Source organism: Mustela nivalis (assembly GCF_964662115.1).
Source record: "Mustela nivalis genome assembly, chromosome: 18".
NCBI classification, from domain to species: Eukaryota; Metazoa; Chordata; class Mammalia; order Carnivora; family Mustelidae; genus Mustela; species Mustela nivalis.
The window spans coordinates 59,469,125-59,496,581 of NC_139037.1; the positions used below are offsets into that span (position 1 = coordinate 59,469,125).

Here is a 27,457-nt window from a genome sequence, read left to right on the forward strand (position 1 = left end):
GTATCAGTCAAAAAGATCCTTCAAAGAAGGAAACACACTAGCTAATTTTTCATACAAACAAAAACTGGGAGAATTAATATATTTTTAAAGATTTTATTTATTTATTTGACAGAGAGAGATGGAGAGTGGGAACATAAGCAGGGGGAGTAGGAGAGGGAGAGGCAGGCTCTCAGCTGAACAGGGAACTGATGTGGGGCTCGATCCCAGGATCCTGGGATCACGACCTGAACCGAAGGCAGAGGTTATAGCCTCACACTGGATGTAGAGATTACTTAAAAATAAAATCTCTTTCGGGTGCCTGGGTGACTCAGTCGGTTAAGTGTCTGCCTTTGGCTCAGGTGATGATCCCAGGGTCCTAGGATCAAATCCTGCATTGGGCTCCCTGTTCTGTGGTGAGCCTGTTTCTCCCTCTCCTACCCAGCAACCCCCAACTCATGCTCTGTCTCTCTCAAATAAATAAATAAAATGTTTCCAAAAATAAAAATAAAAAACATTTACTGTTTAAACACACACACACACCTCATATGTTGTAAGGTTCATAAGATAAACAGAAGTAATACAAATGGGAGGGATGGAATGCTGCCGTAAGGATCTCCATCTTATGTGAAGTAGGGGAATGTTACTTGAAATTATTTTGTAATCAATTAAAAAGGCATATTGTAAACCCAAGGCAAGCAACTACTGAGAAAAAAATTTGTAAAAATATGCTTCATACGGCTGCCTGGGTGGTTCAGTTGTTAAGCAGCTGCCTTTGGCTCAGGTCACAATCCCAGGGTCCTGGGATCGAACCCCGTATTGGGCTCCCTGCTCAGCGGGGAGCTTGCTTCTCCCTCTCCCACTCCCCCTGCTTGTGTTCCCTCTCTCACTGTCTCTCTCTCTGTCAAACAAATAAAATCTTAAAAAAAAAAAAAAAAGTATGCTTAATAAAGTCAATAGTGGACATGAAACAGAATCCTAAAAATCTCAAATCCAAAGGAAGACAGGAAAAGAGGGAAAAGGGAGCCAAAAGAGATGGGACATATTAAAAACAAGTAGCAAGGTGACAGATTTAAGCCCAGCTGTAACAGTAATTGCATTTAACATAAGTGATCTCAACCAGGGGTTGGCAAAGGATGGCCCACGGGCCAAATCTGTCTTGCTCTTTTTGCACAACCCCCAGGCTAAGAATGGCTTTCACATTTTTAAATGTCTCAAAAGAGAATGAAAGAAGAGGCATACACTTCATGACACATGACATAGAAAAGTCAAATTTTGGTGTCAGTGTCCATAAAGTTTTATTGGAACACAGCCACACTCATTCACCAGTGTGTCCTCTCTGGCCCCTCTCACAGTACAGGGCAGAGCAGAATAGCTGTGACAGAGACCGGATGGCCAGCATAGCCTAAAATGTTTACTATCTGGCCCAATATTGAAAAAGTTTGCCAACCCCTGCTCCAAGGCCTATCTATGCTGCCTATAAGAAACCCACTTTGGGGGCGCCTGGGTGATTCAGTGGGTTAAAGCCTCTGCCTTTGGCTCGGGTCATGATCCTAGGGTCCTGGGATGGAGCCGTGCATCGGGCTCTCTGCTCAGCAGGGAGCCTGCTTCCCTTCCTCTCTCTCTGCCTGCCTGTGATCTGTCTGTCAAATGAATAAATAAAATCTTTAAAAAAAAAAAATAATAAACCCACTTAGCTTTTTCTTTCTTTTTTTTTTTTTTTTAAAGATTTATTTATTTGACAGACAGAGATCACAGTAGGCAGAGAGGCAGGCAGAGAGAGAAAAGAGGGAGCAGTTTCCCTGATGAGCAGAGATCCCGACGTGGGGCTCGATCCCATGATCGTGAGATCATGACCTGAGCCAAAGGCAGAGGCTTAACCCACTGAGCCACCCAGGCACCCCAAGAAGCCCACTTTAAAGATAATGGTCCAGGTAGGTCAGAAGCAGAGGGGTAAGAAAAGATATGCTATACTGACACTAAGCATGAGAAGGCTGGGGTGGTTAGGAGACCTTGGTGGCTCCGTTGGTTAAGTGTCTGGCTTCCACTGGGCTCATGATCTCAGGGTCCTGGGATCAAGTCCCGAGTCGGGCTCTGCATTCAGTGTGGGCTCTGCTTGAGATTCTCTCTCTGCCCCTATCCTGACTCACATTCTTCCCCTCTCCTCTCTCCAGTACATAAATACATCTTAAAAAGGAAAGAAAGAAAGCTGGAGTAGCTATATTAATATCAAATAAAGGTAACTTCAGAGCAGACATGTTACCAGGAATAAAGAGAGGCATTATATAATGACGAAGGGATCAATTCATCAAGACAACATAAAAACTCTAAACATTTATGCCCCTAATTACAGAGCTTCAAAATTCATGAAGCAAAAACCGTTAGAACTGAAAAGATTCCTGCACAATTACAGGTGGCTATTTCAACGCCCCTCTCTCAATAACTGACAGAGCTAGTAGACAGAAGATCGGTGGGGAGAGAGAAGCCTAAAGTAACACTAGCAGCCTCCAGGCCCTAATTGCTGTTTATAGCCCACGGCAACCACCCACGTCACAGACAGCGGTTACCAGGACAGACCCTACGCTGAGCTACAGAACAAGTCTCCATGTATTTCAAAGGAAGAAAATCCTACAGAGAACGTTCTGACCACAGTGGAACTAAACAAGAAATCAATAATACAAAGATCTCTGGAAAATCCCCAAATCCTGGCTCTCTCACTGGCTCGTCATGTGACCTTGGACTCCTCTGCCGAGCAAGGACAAGAGCAGGCTGCCCCTAACAGGGCTGTTGTCAGAGGATGGGCCGCTTGGGGCACGGCAGGGAGCCATGGGAGGGGAGAAGAGGCACCTGCTGACCTCACCACGGAGCCCACTTGTCCTACCCTGAACCTGTCTGTTCTCCTGCCTGGCAGGTGAGAGTGGCCAGGCTGCCTGAGACGGTACAGATCTGTGGGGCAGGAAGACAGGGGCGAAGCTGGGGGGGCCTCCGAGACCAGCTCCTCCCCCAGCATTTAATCATGAAGACGGCAGCTACCCTTCGCTGAGCTCACAAGCACGGTGCCGAGTTAGGCCCTGGGGCGGCGGTGGAGTGGAGGACAGAGGGATGTCGAACACAGCCCCCCAGTGAACCCGACTCACAAAGACGCAGGGTCTGACACAGCTCTCTGGAAACCAAGTCTCTTCAAAGCTACCCCAAGTGCCGATCTCACTGAGTCAAGACAAAACTACTCAGTGCCGGGTCCATAGCAAGGACCACCTTGACCCCAAGGGTACAAGGTGGCTGACTGGTGGTGGTGACTGTGGGGGTGGGGTGAGGACACTCACAGGGACAGAGCAAGGGGACACAGATGGGGGCCACCCTGGTAGCTCCTGGTGTTGGTGGGTGGGGGCAGGTGTCTGGCGATGCAGCCCAGTCTAAATAACAGGGAAAATCCAGTCCATCACTCCCTGAGCCTATCTCCTTGGCACATACAAGCCAACCATGGTTCTGCATGGTTCTAACAGAAACCAAAGTTTCTAGAAATGCATCTGTTGTTCAGACTGAGGAACAACTGGATGTTGTGTTTGAAACTTTGCCAAGAACCCTTCACCGTTCGGAACTCGGGTCTCTGGCAGCGGCCAGCTCACGGTTTCTGCGGCACCAAACCAAGACTCTTGGAGAAGCTGGACTGGGAAATCACCATGCTCAGGGTGGTTTGTATTAGTACAAACATACTCACTGACCAACTACTTTAAAGTGTCAAGTCTCAGGTGTTGATACAACTCTATTAAATGGTCTCACTTCTCCTCATTCCTAAGGTACCCGTTGGAAGTCGGTGTTGCCGCCTGACTCCTGCTTTCTCCCTGGAGAGGCCCCGCCGGAACACTGATGCACTGCTGTCGTGCTATCCTACCACAGATCATGTCCCTTTCTCTTCCTTGTATTGCAGTCAGGACGAGTTATGGATTTGTTTTATATCATGTGTAGGGGGCACCTGGGTGGCTCAGTGGGTAAAGCCTCTGCCTTCGGCTCAGGTCATGATCTCAGGGTCCTGGGATCAAGCCCCGCATTGGGCTCTCTGCTCAGCAGGGCGCCTGCTTCCCCCTCTCTCTGCTTGCCTCTCTGCATACTTGTGATCTCTGTCAAATAAATAAAATCTTAAAAAAAAAAAAAAAAAAACATGTGTAGACAGATGCGTAAGTACATATATTACCCTCGAATTTCATCAGGGTGGGAAAGCAGATGTTAGAAAATATTTGTCATAAAATGAAGGCACTGGGTCTGCAGGTGCTGCCACATCACCAGTGTGGAGGGAGGAGCTCGCATGAGTGAGGGCAAAGGGCAGTAGCCCCCTGGTGCAATGAAACAAAGGGTCCATAAGGCCACAAGAGCCTGGAGGTGAGGAGTTTCTAGAAGGCGGGTAGCTAATCGCGTATACTGGACGCATCCATAAAAGGGTCCTGTGTGGCCCTGGTGGAACCGGGGGTAAGGAGCCAGGCTGTGGACTAAATCTGAGGTTGCTGGGAGGGCTCGGAGGACAGGACGCCCTGAGGAGAAGTTGAGGACAATGATCAAAGTGTGGTGGCCTAGGGGCGCCTGGGTGGCTCAGTGGGTTAAGCAGCTGCCTTCGGCTCAGGTCATGATCTCAAGGTCCTGGGATTGAGTCCCGCATCGGGCTCTCTGCTCAGCAGGGAGCCTGCTTCCTTCTCTCTCTCTCTCTGCCTGCCTCTCAGTGTACTTGTAATTTCTCTCTGTCAAATAAATAAATAAAATCTTAAAAAAAAAAAAAAAAGTGTGGTGGCCTAGGAACCTACCTGAGGTGGACGGACCAGAGGGCAGGCAGGGCTCACAGAGCAGAAAAGAGGGAGGTGCAAGGACCATGTCGCAAGAATGGGGGGCGGGGGGGCGCCCAGGGAGGGCGGGGCTGCAGCCGGTCAGGCAGAACCTCAGAGGCACTGACTTGGAGCTTGGAAAGGGGCCATCCCGAATGAAGCGGCCGGCTGTAGGAGGTTGTGGCCCCAACGGACCCCGAAGATGGAGGGCCCGGGAGGCGGGTTAGCGGCCCACTGGCCGCCAAGTCCCCTAGGCATTGGACTGCCGCGTCATGGTGCCGGGGTCCCAGTCAGAGATTAAGAAACATCTGTTGAGACATCCGCTGACCCAGTGACTGAGCGTATGTGTGGAAGGACTGGGAGTGAAGACGGGAGTGAGCTCCGGGTCCAGGTCTCCATTACTTGTCAATGGTGATGGTACAGGCAGAGAACACCTGGCTGGGGAAGGGGCCCCTGAACGAGGAGCAGAAGGAACGCCCTGCAGAGAGGAGGTCACCAGTCGGCCACTGACCCCAGGCCTCGGCCAGATTTGTCCCAGCTGCCGTGCGCCTCCTCTAGCCTGTCTACAATGCTCATCCCTCTCTCCTGGGCATGGATGCCTCTGTTTTCACCTTTAGGACTCAGCCGAGATGGGACCTCCTCAAGGAGGCTTCCCTGAGCACCCACATACCCTACTGTTGTTGCATGTGCCCTTTGCTTTAACAGCAAGGTCTGTGTGCATCTGACACATCGTTACACTTGACGACCTCAGTAAGCTGCAGCCATGGTAGGTGGTTGGCAGAAGGAGGACCCCCACCCCCAGAGATGTGTCCATCCAAAGCCCTGCAACTTGTGAGTATGTCCCGCCAAAGGGCCTTTGCAGATAAGATGAAGTTAGGGAATTTGAGATGGGGCGATTATCCCGGATTATTCAGGTGGGCCCAGTGGTATCTCAGGCCTCCTTATGTATGCAAGGAGGAGGTGAGAGCCAGAGAAAGTGGCTACAAACCGAGGAATGCAGGTGGCTTCTGGATGCTAGAAGAGTCAGACAAACAGAACCTCCCCTAGAGCCTCCAGGAGGAGCGAGGGCTGCCCACACCTGGACTCGAGCCTAGTGAGATTTCTGCTTTCTGACCTCCAGACCCATAAGAAAATACATTTATATGGCTTTACACCACTAAACCTGTCTTACTTGTTGCAGCAGCAATAGGAAACTAGCACAGGGTCCATGACGCTTGGAAGGATGCCAGTCCCAAGTTGTTAAAAAAAAAATGTCATCGAGACTCCAAAGGTGCAAAGCCAGTGGGCCAAGCGACCTGCCAACGGCTTGCTCTATGGCAGTAAGTCCTAGTGGGGTGGGCACAGCCTGGCACTCACTCAATGTTAGCCTTGAGTGAGCTTTGAATGAGATGCTGTCTCAGGGCTTTGTTTAGTCCTGGGGTCAAACAGGACGTTCCTGGGTTTATTTGTTTAACTCCTTCTTCTCCACTCCTCTGCCTCTGAGGCCGGATTCTTCACCTGAGTGCTTGGCACCAGGAGGGCCTCTTGAAGCATCTGCTGCCTGGCTGTCAAGGCATGAATTCTTGGGGATGGGGAGGAGATGAGGAAGAAATGTTCAGCAAGAAGGGGCCTGGGGAGCAGGGCAGGGCGTGGGTGGCGCTGGAGCTAGTGGCCCTGGGGAGTGCCTGGTCTCAGGGCTCAGATGCATGAACCCGGGAGAAGGCCGCCTCATCTAGCACGGCCACAGCCCCTGAATTTTCAACAAGAGGGAGAAATCTGGATTCCTGAGTGAATCTGCCCCATTTTTAAATGCTAATTCAAATATTTAAAAAGTGGTGGGCCACACTGACATGAGTTGACCATATCTGCTCTCCAACATGTGGCTTCTTGGAGCTCATCACGGGGATAAAGTAAGCTCTGTTTACATTACTGGGGTCCCCAAGGGACTTTGAGGGCACAGGCACCCCTGGATAGTGAAGGCTGCCCCAGGTCACCCCCAGGGCACGGGGGTGAGCCAGCAACAGTTGGGCCAGCGACAGCCAGGCTTATGTGGTTCCAATTATAATCCTCATGTCGGAAGAAGCACTTCTGCGTAGCATCCCAGCTGAGTCCTTACAACCTGACATGTGGGCATTTCTATCCCCATTTTTCAGATGAGGACACTGAGGCGTGGAGAGGGGATGTGACCTCACATCCCAAGGTCACACAGCTAGCGGGGGCAGAGCTGGGACTCAGCTCTCCCCACCCCATTCCCTGTCACACAGCTGGTAGAGGGGTACCGGAATCCAACCAGGCCTCAGAAGGGACCCTCCCCACCCAGGGCAGGACAGACAGAAGGCTGCTCACCAGACTCCACTGACACAGCGTGTGGACAGCGCCCGAGGCATGATCTCCGAGCCCTGCTGCATGAAGCCCCCCACGGGGAACCAGAGGCTGTTGCCCAGTGTGTACTGGTTCTCCAGGATGTGAGGACGCGCCCGCAGGCACGGGTGGGGGTTATACCACTCGTAGGGACTCAGCCTGTGGAGAGACATGGGAGTGAGGGATGGATGGAGCCAAGGTAGAAAGGAAATACACACAAAGAGAAGTAGAAAGAAACACAGAGGCACACAGACACACAGAAGAGGCAGCAAGAGATGCACAGAGAGATGCAGAGAGAAACAGAGAAGAAAGAGAGAGAATGGGAAGGGGATAGGCCCAGAGAGAGAACAGCAGAACAAAATCAGAGCCACAAGGTGGGACAGGGCACGCAGACAGAGAGAGAGGGAGAAAGGAGGGCCCAGGAGTCTGAGGCCTGGCACGGAATATCCGGGTCAGTCACAGACACCCCAGCCCAGGGCTCTTCCTAGGTAGTAGGCGGTGGACTCACCGGGCGGCCAGGAACAGGACGCAGCTGACCGCCAGGTAGGCAAGAAGCATGAAGAGCCACACAGCAGGGGAGAAGGGGTCCAGGAAGGAGAAATAGCCAGGCTTGCGGCCCTGCAGGGAGAGGGCATGAGGCCCAGAGCCTCCCCGACCCGCGTGCGTCCCCTGCCCCAGCCCTGCCAGGTGTCCATGAGCCCAAGTGGCCCCTCAGGATCCAGCCCTCAGCCTCTGCTTCCCTTGGGGGCACAGGCGTCGGTCCCACCGCCAGCCCCCTGCCCCACCGCCAGCCCCCTGTCCCACAGCCTCCACCTGTCCGGGGAGCCGTACCATGTGCACTCGGTAGAGGATGCTGATCCCCAGGGTCATGAAGGGTTTGGAGAAGTCGATGACCTTCTCCCGCTCCGCTGTGATGGTGAATGCAGCCACAGCCAGGTCCGCCTTCTGCTGGAGGGGAAGCAAGGCGGGGGCAGAGGGGTGGGCCGGGGAGACAGACGGGCAGTTAGGGAGATATGCACAGAGAGAGTTCCCGAGAGGCCAGCAAAGAGAAAGGAGAGGGACCGAAGGGGCCAGGAGCACGCACTCGCTCCAGAATGGCATCTGGGGCCCAGAATTGGACCCCTGTTAGCTCACGTCTCTGGGACAGGCTCTTGCAGCCCCTTCCCTGCCCAGCCGCTCCTCTTCATCCTGTCAAGTTCACTGTGAAGGCCCTGCCTTAAAAAACCACCATAGACCCTCTTAGCTCCCACATCCCCCGTCACCAGGTCCTGGGGAGAATGTGACATGGGCACTGAGATCCCAGGACACTGACCCACTCAGGTTTCTCTTCAGGCCTTGGTTTCCTCTTCTGTCTCTACGGCTCATGACGTGGAACATTCACTACGCGCTGACTTTGCGCCAGGGTCCATGCTAGGTAACACTTTCTATGGATTACCTTGAGTCCTCCTTCCAACATCTCCGGGAAGGCCACTATTAGCCCCGTTTTACAGATGGAGAAACTGAATCTCAGAGAGGCAAAGACACTCGTCAGCAAAGGCAGCAGCTGGGGGCCCTTAACACAAAGATGGGACCTTGACTCTCCCGCCATCGGCTAGCACAGGTGACCTACATGTGTGCATCAAGGCACCCCCAAGACCGGACCGGTGCCCAGCTCAACCAACAGAATGACCTCAGGGGGAGCTGCAAATGGTCCAGGTCTGAGGTGGCAAGGGTGGGGAGCCGGAGGGGTGGAACAGAGAGAATGGCTCACATTAGTGTCTGGTGGGCATACCCAGAATCCCTTATCCAGAAGGATCATTTCACTCTAGCTCGAGGGGACTTAGCCGGCCTTTAGCTGTGGGCTGGACAGAAGACTGGGAAAAAGCCAGCACTTCGCACACCCTTCCCACTGCACAGCGTCGGGTCGCGCATATGCCACGACTGATGTGTGCACACCACGCCACATCCACACACACGGGCTGAGATACAGGCTGGCCCAGTGATATACTAGCAGCATGGGCAGAGGCAGACAGACTTGTGCCCTCGACACAGCGTAGGGAGCAGTGGAGACACATAGGGGAGGGGTGTTCCCTCAAGGCACACATGGCCCTCAATGTGTACATACATGACAAAGTGGGCAGGGCACTAGAAAGGGCCTGGTGTGGGAATGAGGAGCCCCGGCTCTGCCCTGGGTTCTCTAGGTGACCTCGGGCAGGGACTTCCATGTCTCTGGGCCTCAGTTTGCTCATCTGCAAAATGGGGACGGGGTTGGGTGAGATGTCTCACACAGCACTTCCCTGGCGTTGGGACCCGGCTCCCAGGACACCCCAGAATTGACTCCAAATTCAAGCAGAGACCCATAGGGCTGAAATAAGAATAGAGGGCCCAGCTCACTGGCCTAGGGGGGACACACACTCAGAAGCGGCTGACACACAGAGCATATGAGGTAACACGGGTGTGGACGCAAGTGGGGCCCAGGTCAAACAGCTACCATGGGGTGAGGGACACGGCTCCAGTCCCAGGGCAGAATGCAGAGGTGGCAAACTGTGTCAGGGGCCCAAAACACAGTTGGATCGGGGTGGGGGAGGCACACCCTTTGGAATTCCTGGAGAGTGAGAGTAAGGAGCTTCTTGCCTCTTACACACTCACCACTCTTATGACTAATATGTGAACTGCCAGGAATGATGTCAGCTAATACATGACTTTGTATTGATGCATTATGACTTTGATGCACCCACAGGAGGTGCACCCCGGGAAGGCCCTTCCTAGGGGCCCGAGTCTCCCCTTCAGAAAACAGGAGGCAGCAGCTTTGCAGATGGGGATCAGGAGGGGGCTGTTCGTCCCTAGGTCAGGCTCCAGGGGCCCTCTTCCTCCCCAAAGCGCTCCCAGTACCCTTCTTCTCCATCTCTTGCTCTGCTCCCTGGCCTCCTCACCCACTCTGGGCAGCTCGTCTCAGGCCAATATCTAGGCCAAACCCACTTCTTCCCTTTCCCAAATTCTCTACCTCTCCTCCAGCAGCAAGAGCAGAGACTCTACTGCTAAAATGCACCTCAGGTCTGTCCACTCCTATCCATCCCCCCACCCCGTCCAGGCCCTGACCATCAGAGTTGCTCTCCTCACAACCACACCAGCTACCTCACCAGCCCCCCAACCATCACTCAGAACCCCATAGTCCAAATGGAAGGTCCCCTGCTTGAAAGCCCTGGGTGGCTTTGCACTACCACCTGCAACAAATCCCTTTCATGGCCAAGAGGCCCTGGTGATCTGAGACCCACCACCTGCTGGCCTCGCCTCATGCCTTTCCCCTCACCCACTAGGCTCCAGCCACAGTGGCTGCCTTTTGTTCTTTGATACAGAAGGCTCATTCCTTACCTCAGGGCCTTTGCATGTGCTCCTCCAGAGCTCTGCCTCACCATTCAAGATATAGCTCACATTTCCCTCCTTCAGCCCTCTCCACAGCAGCCTCCAGACCCCACTTACAGGGTCCTCTCTCTCATATTACCCATTACCCCATTTTATATCCTGCTTTGCACAACTGGAGATGACCCTGCCTGTTTGCTTATCCATGGACTAGCTTTCCTACTAAACTACCAGTTCCTTGTCCATCTGGTTAGAGGTGCACCCCAGAACCTACACAGGGGTTCCCAACAAACACTGCTGGATTTTGACCAAGCCTGGCCTCTCTGAGCAGCCCTCAGGGCTGCCACCATTCCCCACCATACTCCTGAGCCTCTCACCCTGTCTCACTCAGCTGCTTTCCACCCTCCACCTGAGTGAACACTGCCTTTGCATGGAGCCCCCCACTCTGCACAGAACTGGATCCCACCCACCCCGACAGGGTCCCCTGAACCCTCCCTCCTCTGTGGCACCTTCTCTAGACCTTCCCAGGCTCAATGCCCTTGGATCTACCACAGCCTTTAGCTCAGTTTGGAAAACATCTGTTTGCATCTCTGCCTCCACAGTGGAACCTGCAGAAGCAGGGCAGGCTGGAGGCACCGTGTCTGCCCCAGGGAATGAGGAACGTGCCCCCCTCCTCCAGGGGCCTCCAGAGTGACCCAGACAGACAACGCTCTCCTTCCCCATGCTTCACGGAAACGCCTGGGCCCAGAGGCTCACCCTCACACAGCACGCACCCTGTGGCCACTGTTTCAGGGCTCCCCCCACCCAGAGTAGCTCACGTAGTCCCCAGAGCAGCCCTGTCAGGAAACCATTCTTCCCATTTTGCACATGAAGAAACGGAAGCAGAGTGGAGATAAGCTCCTGGCTTATAGCTGACCCTGTGGTTCAGAACTGGTCCCCCTCTCAGGGTTTCACCAGTCCACTGTCCCTACCCAGGCCAGCGGCATCGGAGGACAGGGTCCAGGTCCCAGGTGCTTTGCATGTGACTAGAGGGAACAATGGGTCCTTGAAATTCTCGTCAACATACAGCCAGCAAACTCAGCCCCCACCCTGTCCCCGGGGTTATCCCAGGCAGAAGCCCCCACCCTCTCCCCAATATTGTCCTTGACATCTCTCCAGCCCTCACTGCTTCTATCCTCAAGCTCTCCTGATTCTTCCCCCAAACACTTCTGGAATCAATTGCTTCCTCCAACTTCACAGCCCTGCTCCTGCCCCTATCTCCATGTCTCAGGACTGGAAAGCTCAGCCAGCCACCCAAGGGGCCCCAGAAACTACAGCCTGGGTCACAGCAGCCCTGCTTAAAGCTGGCAACAACGCCCACTCTCCTTACGCTGTCCCCGTACTCCTCACCCAGCCCCTTGAGGCCCATGCCACCCAGCGTCCACCGCCTGCCACATCATGAACGTGTCTGATCCCCCAATGTGATGGTGTTAGGAGGCCGGCCTTGGGAGGTGAGGAGGAGGTCATGAGGACAGAAGCTCATGAACGGATTTAGTGCGCTTGTCCCATTCCATCCAGAAAGCAGAACCATCCTCCACCACATTCAGCACAGCAAGACGGCTGTCTGTGAACCAGGAAGAGGCCCCTCACCAGACACCAAATCTGCCGGCACCTTGATCTTGGACGTCCTCCGTCTCCAGAACAGTGAGAAATAGATTTCTGTGGTTCAGCAGGCCCCCCACCCAGTCTGCGGTATTCTGTTACAGAAGCACAAACAGGCTAAAACACCCACCACCTTGCCCTGCATCCCCTCCTACTTAACAAATACTTGGGAATACCGACCCCCGACCAAGCACAGTTCTAGCTTTGGATCCAGCAGTGAAGATGAACATGAAATGGTGGGTGGCAACAAGCGCTATGAAGAAAAATAAAGCAGGGCAAAGGACTCGAGATTGCTGGAAGACGCTAGTTTGGACACACTCCCTGCTGCAGGGAGGTCTGGGGGACAAACATGAAGGAAAGGAAGGGGGCTGGGTTCTACTCCCAGGACAACACAGGACGCCACATCGGAAGGTGTGAGCAGGGGGTGAGATGATCTGGCCACCATGAGAACACACCACAGGGGCAAGAGTGAAAGCAGGGGTCTTGGGGACCAAATGAAGTCCATGGAAGTACTTGGGAGGGGGGGCAGCTGGGTAATGGTGAAAAGAAGTGGTCAGATTTGGACTTTGTTCCGAAGAGGACAAACACATCCTTAAACCCTGCAAACTCTGGTAAGGTCCTCTTAGAGCCTTTGGAACTCTCCTTCCACCTCCCCCTCCACACCCTAAATTTCCTAGTGGAGTCCCCTATTTCTTACAGAAGATTTCCCTCCACAAGGGGACGCTGACATCTAATCTCTGGAATGAAATCAGGAAAAATCCAAATGCTGAGCCATCTGCAGAAAAGATGGGGCGGAGGGGCACCTGGGTGGCTCAGTGGGTTAAAGCCTCTGCTTTGGGCACAGGTCATGATTCCAGGGTCCTGGGATCCAGCCCTGCATCGGGCTCTCTGCTCCGTGGGAGCCGGCTTCCTCCTCTCTCTGCCTGCCTCTGCCTACTTGTGATCTCTGTCAAATAAATAAATAAAATCTTTAAAAAAACAAACAAACAGAAACGATGGGGCGGGGAGGCTGTCTCAATCCCGAAAAGTCAGCCAACGTGCTCGCGAGTCTCCCCTGGCCCCAAACTCTACCCCAGCTCTGCGCAAGCCCTGGTTCTGCTTTGCCACGAGCTCCCTGTCAGATTCTGCCAGTAGGGGGTGCCAGCGGGACGCTGCAAGGCGGCAGGAAGGTGAAGGCTTGCCCTGCTGTGGCCTTTGTCCTGGGGCAACAGATGAATCCAGTTTGTGGCTTCCCTGCACTTGCAGAACCGGCCTCACGGAGTCCGAGTCCCACCCCCACCCCACCCGGGGAAACCCGTGCCCCCCAGCTTCCAGAAGCCAGTTTCCAGTGGTTTCTGCTCCTCTCTCTGTTCCTTCAGAACTAGGGAAGCCCCCAGTTCAGTTCCTGCCTTGCCACCTCCATGAGAGCTGGGAGTGAGAGTGTGGAAACTACGACCCTCGGGCCAAGTCCAGTGCCCGATTTTGTGAATAAAGTTTTATTGGAACACACTCTTGGCTTCTTGTTTAGGTATCGCCTACGACTGTTTTCCATCCAACAACAAAGTTGCAGCGTGGTGACAGTATGGCCCGAAGGTCGAAAATAACATCAGGCCCTTTCCAGAAAAAGTTCGCTGATCCCTGCGTTGGAGTTCAACTTTTACCCTCTTCGTTACCATGGTAATGGTAACAGCTCTTCATTCAAACATACCGCATGCCTTGTCTCCCGAGAGGACCCTGACTCACACAGAGAGGACAACAGCCAGGCTGCAGGAGCGCTCAGGCCACAGCGGCCCTCACTGCTCAGTCTCCGGGAGGACCCGGCAATGAGCATTTTCTCAGGAAAACAGTGAGCCTCAGAAGACGGCACCATCTGCTCTCAAACCCCAGAGGTCTGCGCCGTGAGTCACCCCCCGGGTGCCTCTGTCTCTGTTTGCCACCTGCACTCTGCGTATCCCAGGATCTGCTGGGTCATCGGGCCCAGGAGGCAGATCGGCTGTGATCTGTCACAGCGCCTTGGTGTGCTCCGGGCCTCCCTCAGAGTGAAAAGCCATGTGGGGAGTTTGGTAAGTGGCCTGAAGCAGGCACACAACTTACTTCCAAATCCCCAAGCCCCACCACACGTCACCGGTACCACACACGCAGCGGCCCCTCCTCAGACGCCTGAGTTTCAGCTCCGTGAGGCCTCTTGTCTGGGTTTCTGAGTTTTCACCTTTCCAGCTCTTTCCCCGTCCCAAGGCCTCAGGAAGGTGGCTGTTTCCTGCACCCCTTACTCCAGGGTCCCTTCCTTTGCTTTCTGCGCTTTCAGTCCCGTATTTAACCACTCGACCTCTAGGTAACAGTTCTTTGTATCAAATGCGCTCTGTCCAAGTAGCTGATGTGATTCCGTTCTGGTAGCTGGTGTTGTTTTCATGTCCACTTGGACCCTGACCGGCGGAAAGTGGGCGGCTTTATTGCCAAACCCCTTAAATGTGACTTCCTGCTCACAAGATCCGATCAGTGACACTGTCCAGATCAAGCCCTCCACAGCCTAGATGACGACGGAAGGCGAGGAAATGGAAGTCACCCCGAGGCGAGACAGAAGGCTTCTGGTAGGCCTTAGAAAGCAGGCTGGAGAGAACCACGTCTGCCAGGTCAACAGCTCATGCCAGCTGCCAAGGTTGTGTTGACGTGCTCCAGGAGAGACACTTCATTTGGGCCAGCAACTGCAGTTGGAGTCACCGCCTGGACTCCGTTGACAATAATCCCCAGTCATCGGCCAAAATCCATCTGCCTTCTGCACGGGCCGAACGGGCCAGCTGACTAGGGATGAAGTCATTACCTCTGCTTCCTTCAAGCCGTGCACGACAGCACCGATCTCTGTGATTCCCCCAAAGGATGTAGAACTGCTTTGGGGTTCCTATCCTGAGAAAGACGGGCAATTCTAGGAGCTTCCGCTTGGTTCTTTGACCATAAGGGCCCTGATTTGTGGGCCATGAAGGTCTCTTCCAAGTATACAAGTGGGACATGGGAAAACTCAGGGTGGGTCTGTGGATCTGTCAGGGCCATTCCACGCTGAACTCAGACTCAGACTCTGTCCATCACCTGACCAGGCCCACTGTGGTCCACTAGGTAGAACAGAAAAAAATCAAAGTGCTCTGCCATCTGTAAAAATGACTGGGGGGTGGGGGACAGGTATCTCAATTTCTAAAAGCTAACCAAGGGGTGCCTGGGTGGCTCAGTGGGTTAAGCCTCTGCCTTTGGCTTGGGTCATGGTGTCAGGGTCCTGGGATGGAGCCCTACATCAGGCTCTCTGCTCAGCAGGGAGCCTGCTTCCTCCTCTCTCTCTGCCTGCCTCTCTGCCTACTTGTAATCTCTCTCTCTGTCAAATAAACAAATAAAATTTTTTAAAAATTTAAAAAAATAAATAAAAGCCAACCAAAAACCTTCTGTGTGAGAAGGAGCCTGCACAGGACCCACTGCAGGTTTTCTGGAAAGTTGTTTGAGGACATATAACAAAAGTCATAGAGGGTCCTCCTCCTTGACCTCGTTACTCTATCTGCAGAATCGGTCCAATCAGCTACAGTGCAGGCAAAGCTTTAGTGCACAAAGATGTCTGCTTATGGTTGTTTATAATGGCACAAACAAAGAAAAAATGCCTGGAAACAACAAAGTACAAAACCATGCGTCCGTGAGTAACCGTCTGACTGCTCGGGGATGAGTATCCGCAGCCAGGTAACGTTCTATTTAGGTGGGAACGATAAGCTCTTATTTTTGGCCTTTGGGCAGAGGTGTTTTTTTGTCTGTCTGTCTGTTTGTTTGTTTAAAGATTGATAATACCTCTGTTGGCAAGAGTGTGGGAAATGTGGCACTCTCGTGCACTTTTGGTGGGAATATAAATTGGCGGAACCTTTCTGAGCGTCCATGTGGCAGTCTCTCTCTGCTTAAAAAACATTCACGCTCTCTGACCCGGGGCTTTTGCGGTTAGGAGTTTCTCCTTCGGGAACATGCCCGCCAATCCACAGGCCCAGGGCACGGTGACCGTGTCTACACTGACAAACACAGGAAACCACCCAGACAGGGGATGTGTTAAATAATTCATCCTCGGGGCACCTGGGTGGCTCAGTGGGTTAAAGCCTCTGCCTTCGGCTCAGGTCATGATCCCAGGGTCCCCCTCTCTGCCTGCCTCTCTGCCTACTTGTGATCTCTGTATGTCAAATAAATAAAAAAATATTTAAAAAATAATAATAATTCATCCTCAGCTGCACGACGAAATCCATATTTCTCCTCTGGAGTTTTGGATCATCACCTCAAGCAATCCCTGCCCAGAGACAACCCCTCTTTCCCCAAGCCCCCCAAAGTGCACCTCCCACGTCCTCCCCAGGGCGGGAGCTGGCCTTGCCACCCACCCAGCTGCTCAGGCCACACACCGCAGTCACCCCTGATTCCTGTCTCCCTCTTGAGCACCTCTGACACAGCCACCGCCAGAGTATCAGCCCCTGTCTTCTGTCTCCTGGACCTTCCGACAGACTTCTAAACAGAGAATCCTGTTTCTGCTTTTGCCTCACTACGGTGATTTCTCAAGAGAGCAGCCAGAGTAATCACTTTTAAATGAATTAAAAATTAATCAAGGTCATACTTCCATACCGTGGAACATTATTCAGCCCTAGAAAAGGTGGTAACTGATCCACGCTTCCACATGGACATGTGATGCCAAGTGAAAGCAGCCACACGTAGACAGCCACATAGCAGGTGATGCCACTTATAGGAAATACCTAGAATAAGTAAATCCACGGAGATGGAGAGACTGGTGGTGGCAGATAGGAGTCTGGTGGTTGCCAGGGGCCGGGGTATAGGGGAATGGAAGCTGACTGCTGCACGGGTATGGGGATTTCTCTGGGGCTCACGAAAATGTTTTTAGCATGAGGTAGAGGTGACCGTGAATAGGCTGCCTGACCCTGAGATATACACTTTAAAATGATTCGTTTTATGTTATATGAACTTGACCTCAATTAAAAAAGAGAGAAAGCCAATTAGCTCATGGCACATTCCCTGCCTAAACCCTCCCACTGGCTTCACACACAGTGAAAATAACATCCCAGGGGCGCCTGGGTGGCTCAGTGGGTTAAAGCCTCTGCCTTCAGCTCAGGTCATGATCCCAGGGTCCTGGGAACGAGCCCCGCATCGGGCTCTCTGCTCAGCAGAGCGCCTGCTTTCTCCTCTCTCTCTGACTGCCTCTTTGCCTACTTGTGATCTCTGTCAAATAAATAAATAAAGTCGTAACAAAAAAGAAAATAAAAGAAAAGAATATCCCAGCTCTTTACCCCGCAAGGTCCCCTGTGAAACAGGCTCCACTCTGGGACCTCGTACTCTCCCTCACCTACCCCCCACCCCAAAGCTCTGTGATGGAGATAATATCATCTCCACTTCAAGAGGGGACCCCCAGTCCAGAGAGGGGACCTGGTCTGTGGGGACCCCATGGTAATGCAGGCAGCTGAAGCCAGCCCTGCCTGATCCCGAATGAGCTAGTGACTATCAGACCATGGCACAGGCCGCTTAGACTCTCCCTCGGGATCCGGCACTGATGGCCCCGGCTGCCGAGCGTGCTGGTGGCTCAGGGCCCTCAGCTCTCAGCTCGGTGGGCAGAAGAGCCTCCCTAAGGACGCCCCCCACCAATCACAGGTTGGGGGGCGTATAAAGTCCTGCCCCCCCCCAACCTCAGCCCCAGAGATGCCTGGGGGATAGCTGAGGCTCAGTCAGAGCTACATCGCAACACTGCTCCTTCCTCTGCCTGGCCCACTTCTTCCTGCCCTCCCAGGGCTGGTTTCCAAGGGGGCCTCCTGCCTGCTAATCTGCACTCAGAGTCTGCTTCCCCAGAACACCCCAAGACAGCTGCTTTGTCCTTGAGGGCAGGGCCGGAGGGCACAGATTTTTATCTCGGGGGCGGGGAGGTGAGGGGTGGAGGGGAGGCACTCTGGCGACAGCCCATGAATGACAGGTCAGACTTGCAATGTAGAGGATCCTACTGGAGGACCCAGCATAATGGAGAAAGTCGTGAGGCCAAGAGGCCAGTGAGGAGGCTGGGAGAGGGGCGGGAGCCTGAAGTCACATACAGACAGGACAGAGAGCAGGCCAATTCCTGCAGCGGCCACTGGGTGGACTAAATGGATGATGATTCGAGACTGGCCTGGGAACTGGTGGGGTGACTGGGGAGACTCTGGCGCCCTGGGCTGGCTTCCATCTGGAGTCACTCTTCAGCTCTGGACCAGCCTGATGGGGCCAGCCCTGGCTCTGCTGGTCGCTAGCAGTGTGGCCTGGACATGATGCCTTGGTGTCTCACTCACCATTAGAGAAAACTGGGCTAAAACCAGGCCCTCTTTGTGGGGCGGCGTTCACATGGTTCAAAACGCTTGGGCACGGCCCTGGCATGGGGTGAATGCATCCTCCTGTCTACCCCAGGCTCCCTGAGTCCCTGCTGGGGGTCTGGGAAGGCCCTGGGTCAGACCCCCTGGCTGCAGACCCATGGTGAGGGGGGCAAGTCCCTCTGCCTCTGAGCCCCAGGGCAGCAGTGGGAGGTCCTTTAAGTAACACTTGAAAAGCCTCTGGCATGGGGGGTGGTGATGACAAAGGCAGCTGCTGCTGCAGCCGCCCAGGAGGTCACAGCCAGGACCTGCATAAAGCTCCATGTCCATGGCCATCCCACAGCAGGCAGCAGCTGAGCCTCTGCAGGGCCAAGCCCCACCCATCCTTCGCGCTCCCAGATCACTCCTCCTCCAGTGTTCTCTCCCTAAATGTCATCGCCATCAGCCAGCTGCCCGAGCAACGGAGAGGCTCTGTCCTTTCTCTAGAGTTCCCCGCCCCAGGCCCTCACCAAGACCTGGCACTCTCAGCCTCCCCCGTCTCCATCCTTGTCATCCCCCTACCTCCCTGCAGGTCATCCTGACCCCCACCCCCACCCCCACCCCGAGTGATTGTTTCCTCACAAGCCAGCTTGAGACCTTTGGCGGCTAGCCATGAGCCCCCTGCTGACAGCCAGGCTCATTTAGAGCAAGGCCAGGCCTGGCTATTGTATCTCCCAGGGAGTAGCACAGCGCCTAGTATACAGTAGGCCCTCAGTGAATGCTAGCCGGCTGGAGAACACACAGACCCACGAATGTATGCAGGTGCTGGCCGAGCCAGTCGAAATAACATTAATAAGAACGTGAGTGGAGTACATGCTTGCAGCTCCCACAACCCGCCAGGCACCTGTTCTAAGCCCTGGGAAGAACACATTTCACGCTCAAGACCGTGGTGTGTACTAGTTACCATTATCTCTCCAATTTTACTGTTGAAGAAACATCGAAGAGAGGTTAAGGAACACGCCGAAGGTCACACAGCTAGTAGGCAGCAGAGCCAAGATACCAACAGGGCTCAGGATCACAATGACCAATGACAAGCCCGCGCATCCGGAAAGCTCTGGGCCTCTGTGCTGTTCTAGCCCCAGACACCACCCTCAGACACCACTTGGAATCTTCCAAATCTCCCGCCCCTACTGCAGGGCAGGCCTGAGGCGCTTCCCCAAGGGCATGCAGCTGCAAAGAGGACTATTACCTACTTATTTGTTGATGAAGAAACTACAGGGACTGGGGCTGGGGGCTACTCTCCTGCCGCCTGCCTATTTCTGGGGACCCTGAAGAACGCTCTGAGCCCACATGGCTGAGGACCAGGATGTAGAAATGGAAGTCGGGGGGTGGGGGTGCTGGGCCGCCAGCTCTGCATGCTGTCTGCCTTCTTGGATTCTGGCTGCGGGCCCTGCTGAGCCTCTGGGACAGAAGCTTTCAAACAGGCCAGCAGCGGCAAGGCAGTGCCTCGGGCCTGCTCGTGGGGTGGGGTGGGAGAGGGCCTAGCCACCAGGACCCCAGGGACACCCTCCCAGCCCTGCCTCCACCACAGCTATTCTGCTTTGTCCAGGCTTCTAAGGGTGCCTTCAACTGGGGGCGGGGGGGGGGGGCGGTTCTGCAGTCAAAATAGCTCTTGAAAATCAGTGCCCTAAGGAATAAATGCCCGTCACGTAAAGTGGCCTTCTCAAGTCTACCCCAGTGACATTTAGGGACTTGGATGCACTGAATTCTGGGTTGGAAGAGACATGAGGGTGAGGATCCCTCATGCCCTCAGCCAAGTGCAATGTCCAGGCTTCCCTGACTGTTCATGGCCATCCGTCCCTACTCTGCACACCTTCCCTGGCTGGCTGGGGCCGGCCTGTCTCCCCGGCACAGCCCTGGCTCCAGGCCCTCACCCACATGGTTTCTCCTGCCTGGAATAAAAAGAGGGATTACACATTGAGATCTCCTGCCTCTGACAAGCAGCATGGGTGGTGCTGTCCTCATTCCCTGAAACCCTCAGGACAGACCTGAGAGGCATCATTATCCCCATCCCAGGGAGGGAAAAAGACAAGTGAAGGAAAGAGAAACAACTCACCTGAGCATTCAAACCCAGACTGGTCTGATTCCAAAATACTTTTTCCACACCACCCTCACCTCCCACCTCCCACACCCCTGCCTCTCTCCCTCCTCCCCTTCATCCAAATCCCACCCACACTCAGGGCCCTTCCAGGGCACCCCACTCTGTCTCACCCTGACTCCCCTTCTATAAATGCCATTTCCTCTGCTCTGAACACATTCCCCTGCTCCCATACCCCCTTCATTTTGCTGACTCCTTCATACCCTTTGGGAATCTGTTTGGGGGTGTCCTCTCCTGGGAAGTCCTCCCTGGACCAGCTGGGTCAGGAGCCTCCTCTGGGTCCCCCCTCGCAGTCTCCCCCATCACAGCCCTGAGGGTTATCTCGTGGTCATTTGCTCTCCGGCTTCCTAAAGACACCCTAACCTTTCGAGAGCACGGTCCGGATCCCCTGTGTTCACCACTCTATCCTAGGCCCAGCATGGTGCAAGGCACACAGACAGTGCTCAATAAACACTTTCTGAGTGAGTGGACTTGTGAGTACAACAGGCAGCCTTGATGCATCTGCAACAGGCCAGGTCCAAGTGGCGGGCACCAGCCATAGGGCGCCATCCCTATCTTCCCCATCCAGGCCTCCCTCCAGCAAGAAGCCTCTTTCCACCTCTACAGTCTCTGTCTGATTCTAACTCCGTGTCTTTTTCGTTCACCCAGACAATGCCTGAGCACCAGTGGAGCCAAGGGATGCTAGGGGAGCATGTGGCAAAGCAGGACCCAGGAGATGAGGCCTCTCCACCCTCTGCCTGGCCATGCTGGCCCCGTGGCATTCACCAGGCAGAGGAACACAGAGTACCTGCTGTCCTAGGCCCGGCTGGTGGATTCGCCACTGGCTGTTTGCCGGCCGGCCTCCCCACACCCACCCAGGCCACAGCCCCTTGCCCAGACCTGGCCCAGCCGTACCCGGTTGATGAGCTCGCCGACCATGCCTGTCCAGGAGCCGTTGGGCTCAGGCGCCCCGTACAGCCCATCCTCCACCAGCCGCAGGCGGTAACGGAAGCGCAGGAGCTCAGCCAGCTCACGCAGCATGTCCACACAGAAGCCCTCGAAACGCTCATTCCCAGACAGGGCCTGGAAGTTCGGCCGGCGCATGACGTATGGGTTCTCCTGGGAAGCAGCAGAGAAGAGAGGTCAGAGACTGAGCAGCTAGGGGCTGCTTGAAGAGCCTGGAGCCCTGGCCGGGGCCGCCATATCAGGAATCTGCCTCCGAGAGGGACGGAGTCAGGGCACCTGTTCCTGGCCTGAAGATGCTCAAAGCGGGGTTAGGCCTGGAAGCTGCCGGCTGTTGTCTCGGGACGCCGCCCCCTCCCTGCAGATCACAGGGAGCGGTGTTCAGCTCTGCCGGCCAACTTGATGCTCAAATGCTTACCAGGGAGGCGAGTAACCTAAGAGTGAATCACACTGGAAGGAGATTATGCTAAACTGGAAGAGGGGCTTTCAAATTTCTGACCATGATCATAGTAAGAGATACATTTTACTTTGCAACGCAAGTCCTACGCATGCATATGTGTATTTAAATAGACTTTGTTCCTCAAAAGAGTCCTTACCCTTAGGGACCAAAAGGCAGCAGACCCTGATTATTTTCCCTTCTGCTCCACTTCACTTTTCTTTTTTTTTCTTTTTTAAGATATCAATATACCCAACACGGGGCTTGAACTCACAACCCCAGGATCAAGAGTCACATATTCTACTGACCGAGCCAGCCAGGTGCCCCTCTTGTCCACACGATCAGTACCGACCCGACCCCCTGAACGAACTTGATGAACTAGCAAGGGATCACAGGGTCTGCCCCACCAGGATCAAGAGCCAGCCGATATCACTGTGAGGGAAGCAGGCCCGAGATGCCAGATGGCCTGACGTCAAGAATTCTGGAATCCTCGGCTGTTTTGCAAAATGTCCTGATTATAAAGGTTAACAGCAATTCACATTCTAATACCGATTCTGGCAATGCTTTGCAAGCTAACCAAACACCTCAGACTTTGCACAGGTTTGCTACCCTGATGCTTATTTCTGAGGGGTTCCAGTAAACTTTACTGACCACCCCCCCCCATGCACCAAATGAGCACAAAAGTAGAGAAAATGTGCCAAAGGCTAGTAAGATGAGGCATTAAGAAGATGATGTCGACCAAAGGGAATCTTAATCTTGACACAGTTATGTCTGAAAGGGTATGTGTAAAGTGTCTCTCTGGACAGAGGAACAAAGGAAGTTAGGGCTTTGGACACAGTGGGGAGGGCTCTGGCAAGAATATCCAGGATGGTGGCCGCATATCGAGTACCAGCTAAGTGCCAGTCCCCCACCCCCAGCCCTCGAACAGATCCCTTTAACTCCTGGCAGTGACCTTACACCAGAGGCATTATCAGACTCAATTTACACATGTGGAAAACTGAGGCTCACGGAGGTCAAGCGAGGGGATTTGTTCCCCAGCTACCGGCACAATGAGGCCGAGTATCAGTATAGACTCTGGGTTCTCGGACCACTCCAAGCCCCACAGCTGAGGGGTAGTGGGATGGAGGGAAGTCAGCGCTGCTCTCTTTCCACCAAGCCGCCTTTCCAAGACCCAAACTGTGGAACGGGGAGTAGGAATGTGAGATGCTGCTAATAATAGCATCAGTAGCTAGAATTTCTTGTAGGCTTGCTGTGTGACAGCTACTCCGTCAGCGTGGGAGGTCGGTATTAATACCCCCGTTTCAGAGATGAGGACGCCAAGGTCCCGAGAAGTGGAGCTGTAAGTGGCTGAAATGGACAAGCCAGGCTGACTCCAAAACTCAGCTCTGAGGCCTCTGAGGCCCTGTGCTAGACGGAAGCCAAGTGGACAGAATCCGAGGGGGACGTGGGAGAAGCCAGGTAGACCCGGGACGCGGTCCCAGTGTCAAAGCTAGAGAATCAGAAATCAAGACTTCTCTAGGCAGGCACCAGCGCTGGAGCTGGAAGGCTTCCTCCATCCCCCAAGCTCTCTGGACATACGGAGCAGGGAACTGAAGCTCAGGGAGGCCCAGCATCTCAACTGAGGCCACAGAGCAGAAGCAGGGCAGTGGGGAGGGGAGATGGGACAAAGCTGGGCCTCCAAACCCAGTTGCTTTGCACTGTGAAGTCCTCGGTCCTTCCGCCAAGGCCCAGCTGATCGCCAGACCCAAAGCTGGAGACACCTGTGTTGTGGGTTTGGGATCAAGGCCTCAGCATTGGGGTCTGAACTTATAAAGGCAGAAATAGGGACTGGGGCCTATGAACAGAACTTGAGATTAGAGACCACTGATGTGGGACTCAACACAGAGCCCCAGACCACCGGAACCAAGGGTCTGACGGAGCCTCTCACACAGGGTTTTCTGACTCCTTCAGTTTTCTGCGGAAGCGCCGCAGACAGACAGTGGGCTGGTGCTAAGTCTGATTCTGAGAATCCATCCCACAAATGGCTGTGCATCTGTACACAAAATGTACGCCCAACGGCAGCATGGCAGCACTGCTCCCAGTGGGAACAAAGACTGAAACTGCCTAATTTGGGACAGGTTAAAAAGATTATTGATGTCATCGAAGACTCCTAGGCAACTCCTAAAATAACAAGTTCTATCAGATATATTAAGAGGAAAAGGAAAAAAAAAACCTAGCTACAGATTGTATGTGCGTTGACGTTTCTGGAAGGATGTGGTCTCCGAGGAAAAAAAGGGGGTGCGTGGAGCGCAAGGAGCCTAGCTTTCCACTCCTCACCCCATGTGCTCTTTGAAATCTGTTTTATGTAGGTTTGTATTAACTTCAGTGCCTCCTCCAATGTGATAAATTCTTTTAATTAAAAATTTTAATATTAATTATGAAAATATTTTTAAAATTTGAAGCAGGATATTTAAGTGTGTATAGAAATGTGGATGGTCAGGAAGAGTCAGAGCAATCCTAAAGAAGAAATTGGAGGACTGAACCTCTGGGGTATTACTACTTAATTTAAAGCTATGGTATTTGAGACAATGTGGTGTTAGTGCAAGGAGAGACAAACCGACAATAGAACAGAGCTTGGCAGGGGTTGGGGGAGCACCTGGCTGGCTCAGTCGGAAGAGTCTGTGACTCTTGATCTCAGGGTCATAAATTCAAGTCCCACACTGGGCATAGAGATTATTAAAAAGAAAATCTCAAACAAAACAAAAACCATGGCATAAATGTGTCCTGTCCCCCTACCTCACATGGTACATCAGGAAGATGGTAGATCTCACTGTAAAAGGTAAAACAATTAAATTTTTCAAAAACAAATAGAAGGCTGTCTTTGCGACCTTGGGGTAGGCAAAGGATTCTTAAATTCTAAAAGCATTAATCAAAAAGGGAAAAAAACACAGATAAAATGGACTTTAGTAAAATTAGAAATCTTTTCATTGAAAGACTGAGGGTTCAGAAGCAAGGCACAAGGTATTTGCAGGACAAACATCCAGTGAGAAGTTAAATCCAGAATATATAAATAACTCATAAATCGGTAAAAAGATCCCATGTCCCAATTTTTGTTTAATTAAAAAAAAAAGTCTCAAACAGGGGATTTCCAAAAGAAGAGTATCAAATGGCCAATAATGCGGAAAAGGTAGTTGACGTCCCTGTTAGGGAAATACAAATGAGGACCACAATGTGGTTGGTCTGGGCGTCATCCGGGTACCAAGCTTGGGGGGGCCAGGAGGACCGGACGGCAGGAGCAGAGGGCCTGGCCGGGCACTGAGACGCCGGCCACAGTGGCTTCTGGTTTATCCGGGATGCGAGCTCGGGAAGGTATGCCTTTAGTGCTGAGGCCAGGTGGCTTTTCTACCTCATGTGATCCTCCCACAGCCCTTCGAGGTGGGATCAGGTGCTCGCTTCGGCAGCACATATACTAAAAAAAGAGGTGGGATCAGGAGACCCATATTACAGATGAAGGTTTAGGCCAGCTGAAGTGGCAGAGGGCAAAGTCAAAAGGAGAGCGATGTCCAACCAGCCACAGGTTCACCCAAGAGGAGGATGAGACATCCCAGCATGGGGAAAACAATCACAGGGACCACGGAGCGTTCTGAGAAACCTTTACAGGCAGGAGCAAGGCTGGAGGTTGAGGGAAGGCCCCACACAGCCTTACCTCCATGGGCCTTCTTGGACCTTAGCTTCCTTGTGGGGCCTCTGTCAATCTTGCGCCCAGCCACCCTTTCGGCTCCAGACCAGTGAGCTCTACCGCAGAGACAGCCTCACCCTTCCTCCATCTCGGGCCTCTCCCTGCATCCTCACTCCCAGCCTCTCTGCCAGCCTCAACACCCACATGAGCTTCCCCTCCCTCCTCCTACAACCCCAGCAAGCTCAGGCCTCACTTCCCGACCTGGAGCACCTCTCCGGAGCTCTTCTCACATCTAGAGAGGACCCTGCCCCTTCCAGCTCAACGCCCTCCAAGGGCTCAGGCAAAGGATAAGTATACCCTCCAGAGACCCCCTCCAACAGCCCCACAGCCGCCGGGCCACCCCTGTCACAGCACTTACCACTCTCTGTGCTTGCTAGGTGCCAGGCACTGTTCTAGGCCCCAGGGATAGAGCGGGGGGGGGAAAAAGGCAGAGTCTGACCGGCTCTTGTCCCAGGCACCCAGTTAGTCTTACGCCAGAATCCCCCCATGTCCAACGCAGGCCCAGCCCAGTTTTCTGATGTCAGAAAACATCAGCGAACGAATAGGTATGTCCAGCTGTGCAGACAAAGCCACTGCTTCCACATCTGGTCTGACAAACATCTCCTAAGCCCCTGTTCTCAAAGCTCATGCTTCTCGGCATGTCCAGTCCTTCCTTCTCCATGCACCCAACTCCTACACAGCTTCTAAAAACCTGTCTAATGCTACCTCCTTTGCGAAGGCCTCTTCGAACTCTTCTAAAGCTGAGTCAGTCCCTCCTTTCTAGGCGGGGAGGGGTTCCCTCATTACCTGTGTTGGAATGGTTGTGTCCAGGTCGATCTCCTGCATCAGAATGGCATCCCCTCTCCCAGTGCCACTCAAGAATAAGGAAACCACAGTGTCTGACTATTCACGTACATCCAGCATTTGTGTTAGGCCTGGTGCACAGCGGCTTCAGTAAATTTAGTGGAATGAATGAGTCCATCCATCCATCCATCCATCCATCCAAAGAGCAATGAATCTCAGGAAGAGAACCACACTGGCTTATGGGCTTTAGGGCAAAGGGGAGACAGGTATGAGGAGGGGATGAAGCCTCCAGGATCATGGCTCAACTCCCCTGACATCCTGTCCCTGACCTCTGTCCCTGCTTCCCACCAAGGACCTCAGCTCTCTTGGCCCCTGGAAGCTTCTGGGTCTGGCCATACTGCCACAGGCGCAGAGGCGTGACTTCTCCCAGCCAGCCCAGCCCGGCCCGCTGGGGAGGCTGTTATGAGGCGTCTGGCTTCCCGTCTGCAGGCCATCTGGGCCTCCCCAGCAGGCTCACTGGCCCTTCTCCAGAGGGACACGAGGTCCTCATTAGACTGGGAGTTCCCTGGGGACAGAGAGAACAGCTCCGCGCCACATGGCTTGAGGGGGCCGCTGGGATCCTGTGGCACCTGTGGCAACCCTCTTGAACTCAGCCCTGGCAGCTGGGAGCAGCTTACACACTCGCTGAGGGCCTTGCACAGACAGCGGAGGCCAGCATGCCAGGCACTTGGCTGCTCTACAGGGCACGGCTGCCTGGCACCCCAGCCTCCAGGCCCAGCAGCTCTGGGCTGCCTCCTGCTCACTGGGGCCTGTGTGTCACCCCTTGTCCTGACCTCCTGGTGGCCTGCTGTGTCTGGTGTGAGGCAGCAGTGTGCAGGGGGAGAGGCCACAGTCTCTGAGCACATCCCCTGATTCCAACCAGGATTCGCCTTGTGACCTGTTTCCTCACCTTCAAAATGAGGAAAGTAAGACAAGACTCTTGGAATGGCTGACAGGTCTGTAAAGCAGCGCCTGGCA

The 27,457-nt window shown here is 53.7% G+C and overlaps 1 protein-coding gene across 4 annotated transcripts in view; it reads right to left on the reverse strand.

The window, feature by feature from the left end:
- GRIK5 (glutamate ionotropic receptor kainate type subunit 5) overlaps positions 1-27,457 on the reverse strand; it is a 51,973-nt gene that overhangs the window by 10,885 nt on the left and 13,631 nt on the right. For 2 of the 4 annotated variants that reach the window (XM_082710863.1, XM_082710861.1), the window contains 4 exons: positions 21,456-21,659; positions 7,959-8,075; positions 7,636-7,745; positions 7,113-7,286 (listed from right to left, as the gene is read on the reverse strand). In XM_082710863.1, coding sequence (XP_082566989.1) covers positions 7,113-7,286; positions 7,636-7,745; positions 7,959-8,075; positions 21,456-21,659 — 605 coding nt within the window. The remainder of the gene's footprint in view (positions 1-7,112; positions 7,287-7,635; positions 7,746-7,958; positions 8,076-21,455; positions 21,660-27,457) is intronic. The other 2 variants (XM_082710864.1, XM_082710862.1) reach the window with 1 other exon arrangement.